We start from the raw sequence: 7,497 nt of genomic DNA, 5'->3' as shown, positions 1-7,497 counted from the left end.
CCGACCCGCCGCCGCCTGCCTTATGGATGACACGGAAATGGGAGAAGTGCATGCAGTACTAGTCGCCCCAACGTATTATTGTCCGCCGTGACGACTGAAGTAGTAGTACAGGGAAAACAGCTCGTGCGCGGCGTCGGCTGCGGGTGGGCCGCCCTGCAGGCGCACGTTGTTGCCGTCGCTGACGGCGGCAATGCACGCTCTCGTGACGCGAGGGCGGAGGCGTGCGTGGGCGCCGTCCCTCACTAGCCCCGCCCTGCCGTGTGCTGTCCTCCGCTACGGGGACATAATTTGGAGCGCTCGTTTCTGTTCCGAGAGCATTTTTGTGTCGTCTAGTCTGGCACTGCTGCCTCTGACGGCAGGTGCGGGGTGGGGTTTGTGGGGGGGGGGATGTATAGCAGCACACGTGCCCAATTACTCCTTACATGACGCTCGCTTTTTCCGCTGCATTGCGGCGAGCCTCTCCTCACGAGCTCAAAGCTCCTCTCCTCGCATTTGGGGAGTGACAACGCCGAGTTTGTATGGGACGGAAAGGGAGCGTACAACAAGCCAAAGCCCACGAGTCGGATTTACACGTCAGCCTGCTCCCTTTGCGGTGGATGAGGAAGTTGCCCAATAAGAGGAACAAAAAGAAGGTAGCACACTGAGGAGGAGGTGGCGTGGCGTAGCGCCGTCCCTAATCAAAGCAGAACGCCGGTGACGCCGGCGACCATACTGTGTTTTTTATCGCGAGTGGATGTGTGATCATAAATCAAGTTTTGTAGAATTTGTAAAGAAAAGTTGGGTCCATACTAGACCGGCGTAGCAACATAGTGTCAAAAAGTGCTTCTGCAAAGTTTGGCTTCGGAAAAGTAAGTTTATACAATCTTCTAAACCGTCCCGGTGTCGTTGTTTAGGTTAGTGTACGGACATATTACATTGGTACATACAATTTTAACTCAATGATAATGACTCAACTGTGGTAATAAACTTTGGTATAGGTGGTACCAAGGTGCTAGATCCATAGGCCCGTTCTACACTGTTTGAAATCTAACAACACGCATCCTAACCTTCTGCTAGACTGTCGCTCATCTTCTACCTTGTTTAGGGACGGCACTACGCCACGCCACCTCCTCAGTGCTACCTTCTTCTTGTTCCTCTTATCGGGCAACCTCCTCATAGTCGCGGGTGCTGCCGAATGCGATTGGTGACGAGGAATGGGCGCCGCGGAAGAGAAAACGTTTCCGCCGCCGTTTACACAGGGAAGAGCTGACTCGGGAGAGATTCGGGAATAACTTTTGCTGTCACGTTCAATTTGCAATGCTCAGGCGGCGCTGCTCATCCCCGCTGTCCGTGCTGATTATTCCCATGTCGCGGGGGCGGGGCGGGGGCGGGTGCCGCCTCTCCACTGCTTCCTTTTCAAAAATAAGGCGAGGCGCTGCTCTTTCCGCCGCTTTCCGCCTTCAAATGACCGCCAACGCCGGTCTCGCGGGCCCACTCTGCTGCTCTGACTGCTGTGAGAGCGCCGCTGCGGCCGCAGGCCACAGGTCTGCCCCGTCTGCCCGGACTGACGGAGAGACGACGGACAGACAGACAGACAGGTGGATAGGGTGGCTGAGGTGAGGGAGGGGCGAGGGAAAGCAAGTGGTAATCGTAGTGCAAAACCACTCGGGGAGCGTAACCTCTTTCCCTCAATCCTTCTTGCATCTTGCTACCTCCCCACCACCACTACCTTCCCCCTTTGCACCCTATTACCCTTCCTTTCGTTCCTTTCACTCTGGTCTCTCTACCCCCCCCCCCTTTTCTATACCCCCCCCCCCCTTTCTCTCTCTCTCTGTAGCGTTGGCCCTTGCGAAGTTTCATGAGGGTAAGAGGAGAGAGCCGGGTGGGGGGCGTGGCTCGTGGGCGCTTGTAGGCGTCATACCGAAATGTCGAGCGAAAAAAGTAAAAATAATAAAATGAAGAGCGGATGTAATAAACAACTTCGTTACATTGCCACTTTTTGAAGGAGGGGAGAGGCTCTGGAAGGTGGATGTGCGGGAGAGCGCTAAAGCGACGGGGTTTATACAGTATATACACGTGTGTGTGTGTGTTAGAGAGCGTCCAGGGTCAAGGAAAAGGAGAAGATAAAAATTCCGCCTTTTGATTGGTTTGTATGGTGCCGCTGGTGTCGTATACCGCCTTCCCTGCTGTGGTGGTGCAGTGTGCGATGTATTGGCAGCCGCTTCTCGCGACTCGATTTACTTTGACGGTGGTGGTTATGAGAAGAGTGAGGGACGGCGCGGGACAGCCTCTCGATCCGTGCCCTCGCCTCAAGACGGTATCTCGACTCCTTTGAAGTGATGTCGTCTCGCGGGCGCGTCGAGCCGCGGCTGGAGGTGAGGCGCGGCTGCCGAGGCTGAGGTGTCCGCTTGTCAACCTCTCCATCCAGGTCGGCCCGTGCTAGAGTGGCCTGGAGAGGAGGCGTACATCTGGGAGGGGTTGGAAGCTGCTGGAAAGCTGCTGGCTTGGCCCAGCAGCCGGCCTGGCGTGTAGGGTGGTGCGGGACGTCAACGATTTGCGGGGGGCTAGAAGTGTGCGTAAGGCTGTAAGGTCGTCGTGGGTTGGCGTGAGGTGAAGTGTCAGTCAGTCAGTCGTATCTGATATGTGCGTGCGATCTCGCCGGAGGTCGCGGCGGGCATAAGCCATCATATGCGAGGAGCGTTCTCGACAGGTGGAACAAGGAGAGTGTTGCGCTGGGGCGGGGTGGTGGAGTGGCGTATCGCCGTCCTCAAACAAAGCAGGACCCTGGCGATCATGTTTTGTTTTTTCCTTTGTTGCTGCAAAGCATTTGCTTTGCCTTGTAAGGTTTTATCTGTGTAGATGAACTTTTAACGACGTGACAAAGGGAAATTCTGAAGGGGCGGGGGCGAATAATGGGGCATCTCAGGAAACGCAACGCCATTTGTCACATTTCTCATACGGATGTCTCTCTCCCTCGTATCTTTCCTGTTGAGTTGGTTGATTGTTTGGTCTGCATCCTCTCGCTATTCTGCTGACTTCCGTTTTCCAAATCAATCTCAGTACCCTACCCCCCGCCATTGCAAACTTTTGAGGGGGTGTACACAACAAAGTTTGACTCATTATTTCACAGTAACGCCAGGGATGGGGGCGGGATGTGGTCACCCGAACCATCTCATCACCCGCCAATAGGGCTGCAGCGCTGATCAGCTCCAGCGGCTGGTTTATGGACGCGGGTCCGTGCCGGGCCGGGCCTCGGGCCGGGCCGGGTTACTGATGACGGCTGATTGCCGCTAACGACACGCGTTTTACCGCTCGGGTGGCGCCCCTTCCCGGTGCCGCGTAACTCAACCCTCGGCCGAGGGATCGGGCGCGCGGCCCCCTTCCGGGGTGGTAGTGTGCACGCGAGGCACGCGAGAGGAGAAAAACTCAAGGAAGACTCGAATGACTCGAATCTCTCGGCGGCCGGGCCGAAGAGAGGGGGAGGGAAAGGGGCGAGGGGTGTGCTGACAACAACTTTGTTTGACCTCAACCCTATCCCACTGCGAGTGTCCCGGGGACGCTCGCCGCACAGCCGGCGGGGATCCAGTTCTTTCCCTGGTGCGACCTGAACCGCTAGCGGCAGCAGACGAATCTCAAGTGGTTCGTGGTTTCCTTTTTTTATTTCACCTCTTCATCCCCTCTTCCCCCCGGCCTTTTGTCTGAGAGCGCCACACAGGCTCTCTCTTCTGCAGGTCGCTACGTGGGGACAGGCAGACACACAGAGGGTGCGGGGCGCAGGGCGCAGGGCGCGGGGGCGAAGAATGTAGCCTCTGCTCGGCCTCTTCTTCTGGCGCCAGTCCCGGGGGAGTCCGGAGGGGCCCGGCCCGGCCCGGCTCAGACCCGAGGGGCCAACAAGCGAGGATAAAGGGAACACCTCCCCCGGGCTGGCGTTAGCCGGGGAGGGAGGGGGTGGGAGGGGAAGCATTGTGTCGCGCTACAGTATTTTCGCAACGGAGTAAATGAGAGCGGGTGCGAGGACGCGGGCGGGGTGGTGAGGGTGAGGGGGGCGCGGCGGTCGCGCCGGATGAGTCCGACGCGGCGCTAAAGTATTATTCTCTGGCCGGACTGTGCGGCAATGAGCCCCCCTCTCGAGCCCAAAGGGGGGAGGGGGGGGGGGGGGAAGTTAAGAATGAAAAACAGTGAGCTGGGAAGGAACGAGAGCGTGGTGGGACTTACTCCTCGAGGATGTCATTGTAGCCCACCGGGAGTGGAGGATGAGGCGGGGTGGCAACCGAAGCGCCCAGGTGCCGAGGGGGCCTGCCTCTCTGCCTAGCCCTTCTTATACCCCTCATGCCCTACTACCCCCGCCCACCCACCCCCCTCTCTCACCTCACAACCCTCTTCGCATTTTAAGAAATCGCGCCGCGAGCCATAACCGTAATATTCTGACGATGTTCCCTCCCCTGCGCGTGATACGAAAATTTCCATAACGCAGCTAGCGTTTTGGCGGCGCACCCTCTGCTGTTGCCTCGCTATCCGCAGTGCGGCACTCGCTGTCTGTCTGCGAGTTCATACGCCTGTCTGTCCGTCCGTCCGTATGACTGCCTGCCTGTGTGTTAGAAATTCAACGAGAGTTACCTGTACCTGCTTTTGTAATTTGTCGAGAGTAAAACAAAGAGAGGAATTCAGACTTCATTTTTTGCACAGTAAATCTACCCGAAGCGCAAGAAGAATTAAATCCCCTCTGATCATTCCAAGCTGAGGGGGTTAAATTCCTTTTTTTTCCTGTGATGGTGTAGTACGGTCCCACCTAAAATAATTGTCTACGCGAGTGAAGAGAGCGCACTGTCGTGACGGCCCTTGCCCTTGCCTTCTCTGCCCGCAGGACAAACGTTGCCGCCCTCGCGACCCTGATGGCGTGCCTGCTCGGCCTGGCCGCCCTGACCTCGCCCGTGGCCGCGCGCTACCTCCCCACCAAGAGGGGCTCGCAGGACGGCGACCGGCTGGACCGCCTGGCGCACCTCATCAAGGAGGTGAGTGAGCGGGTCGACTGGCTCCACACCTCGGCGGCGGCGGCCTCCTGGGGCCCGGCCCGACACGTCGCCGCGCCTCGCCCGCGCGGCTGGCTGCTCGTATGTGAGCGCTGGCCGCGCTCGCCATGCAGCGCTCGCTCGTTACCGCCTGCTCCTTTTTGTGCGGCAGAGTGCGGCGGTGAGCGCGCTCACAGAGGGGGCGAAAAAAAAAACTGGCTCGCAGCGAGCGGCGCGGAGCTATAGTAGAGCCCCGGCGACTGAATTATCGTTTGAGCGCGTTCATTACGTGCACTGAGTATGCGCCCGGCCGCCTGGCAACTAACCACCCCTTACCCTTCCTCCCCTCACACACGCGCCTCCTCCTCCCTGCTATAACCCGCCCGGCAGAGATAGGCAGCCCGACGGGCGCCGCGCTTCGCGCTTCCCGAGCGGATGCTGTGCGGAAGGTATACTCTCCGAGGGCCGCCCGGGAGGTAGGCCGGCACGACGCGGCCGCGCGAGGCGGTGCGAGGGCTTGCCTACCCTAGCTCTGACAGGCGCTCCCGCGCCCCCATGGTGCATTCCTTCTCGGGCGCGGCGGTAACCAAACAAGTCTTCTTTCGTTTGAAAGAGCTGAGTCTGATCCGAGTGTCCACTGTCCACACCCTTGCGTTCTGGCCAATCAGGAGCGTCAAATTATTGTTTGTTGGAGGAAATTTTTAAAAATCGATACTGTACAGTACATCATAAAATGCGTTTCAGTCGAGGTTTCAGCCCTCTCTTTTGCTTTGAAAAAAAAACTCATATCAGCGAGCTTATGTATTAGACCTTTCATCCGTCCGTCCATCTCTGTCGGTTGGTGTACATTGTAAATTTATGAAAAATAACAAACAAAAAACATGTTAACGTTTTCTACTAGAGCAATGGCAGAGCAAGCTCTACTCTGTTCATATATTATGTTATTTGTTTTTAGTTATTTTTTATTTTTCACTTCGGTACGGTACCCATGCATATGACGTGGGAATCGCCGCCAACGCGCCACCGGGCGGCCGAGCCGAGCGCGAGGCTGCCTTGTTGTCCCGCCTGCGGGTGGCTCCCTGACGGCCTACATCAGCAGTAGGCCCAATAACATCAGGACATATTTCCGGCCGATGTTATTTCTCGATATAAACTCTGTGTATCCCCGCGCCGCGCCCGGACGGACGAACGGACGGCCGCCGGACGCGGGGGTGGCGCTGTCCTACATTATGAGCACCGACCGGATCAGCCCCCCGGTGCCTCCCGCCCCCACTCACCTTCTGTAAAGATGTTTCGCGAACGTCTTCCCCGGCCAAGAGCGAGCGGGAGAGGGGCGGGGAGAGGGGGATGTCCGTTGGTTTAGGACTGGCTCTGCTTGTTTGTCGGCAAGGCAAGACATCGAGGCTGCGCAGCAGGGCTGCGGGGAGGAAAAGGGGGGGGGGAGGCCATCTATCCCCAAACCCCTCGACTAGGCTGCTGAGCCAACAAATCCAGACAGATTATCGCAGCCCGTCGGTCGGCGTGGTCGGCGCGTGTAGTAGTGGGATCAGGAGGTATTTTAAATGAGGCGTTGGCGTTATGCGCCGTTGGCTGGCCGGCACAGTCATGTCCAAGACCGCGATATTACAGTCATCGTACGTTTTTCTTCCTGAGCACTTTGTTCCTCGGCCGCAGAGGAAGCCCCTTCGCCAATGGCCTCGCTATCCGCCGACAAGTCACGTACCGGGTGATTCAGAGAAGACGCAGGTGCGAGCGGGTTTGCCTATACCTAAGGGGCCATGGCGCCTTATGGGCAGAGCGAGTAGGCAAACCCGCCCCCACCTGCGTCTTCTCTAAATCACCCGGTCCGGTACGGCACGGCAGGTGGCGTCGAGAGGACCGTCCTCGGGAATAACGGACGAGACGTCCAGACGTATCGAACGCTCGTCAAACGGACTGAGCTTGTGCCTCCTTCAGGAAAACGTTCCACCCTGATACCAAGATGGGGGAGGGGGAGGGAAAAACCATGCAACCAAAACTGTTTGAAAACCTGGATGTCGTTTTTACCCCGATTTTTACCGTGCAGAACAGTTACTTAGGAATCATTAGGAATTCAATCTTCAAACGAATAGATAAAGCTAATGTTTCGGGAGAGCGTAATAATATACGTCATGTAGTGTTGTTACGGAACTTTTCGGACATAAAAATATTTTTGTAAGACTGCTACAGTACCTGTGTCGTGCCTGCCGGGATCCGCCCCAGCAGCAAGCACCCTCTTTGCCAGTCCCTTGCTGCCTCCGTTCCACTCTCCTGACCTTCTCCCAGGCATTTCTTGTGAAGCGTGCGCCGGGTCTCGGGCCGGGCCCTGCGTCCCGCGTACCCGCCCCGCCGCCGCCGGAGGGGGGAAGTGGCATAAAACAGAGTCCACCCCGGGCCGGCGGGGTGGGCCCTTGTTCCTCCCCCGGGCCGGGCTTGTGGTTCGCAGAAGAGACGTCGCCGCAATCAGAAGCACGCCGCCCCGCCGCAGTCC

At 57.7% G+C, this 7,497-nt stretch overlaps 1 protein-coding gene across 1 annotated transcript in view; it reads left to right on the top strand.

The window, feature by feature from the left end:
• The window catches only part of LOC113202317 (uncharacterized), a 40,806-nt gene that overhangs the window by 7,717 nt on the left and 25,592 nt on the right, over positions 1–7,497 (top strand). Inside the window, exon 2 of the mRNA XM_026416482.2 lies at positions 4,844–4,991. Within this exon, the coding sequence (XP_026272267.1) occupies positions 4,844–4,991 (148 nt within the window). The remainder of the gene's footprint in view (positions 1–4,843; positions 4,992–7,497) is intronic.

The sequence above is a fragment of the Frankliniella occidentalis genome, unplaced genomic scaffold, assembly GCF_000697945.3.
Source record: "Frankliniella occidentalis isolate FOCC.00 unplaced genomic scaffold, Focc_3.1 Scaffold84, whole genome shotgun sequence".
In the NCBI taxonomy this organism is placed as follows: Eukaryota; Metazoa; Arthropoda; class Insecta; order Thysanoptera; family Thripidae; genus Frankliniella; species Frankliniella occidentalis.
Note: the sequence above shows the minus strand (reverse complement) of the source record. Positions and strands in the feature narration are given on the sequence as shown.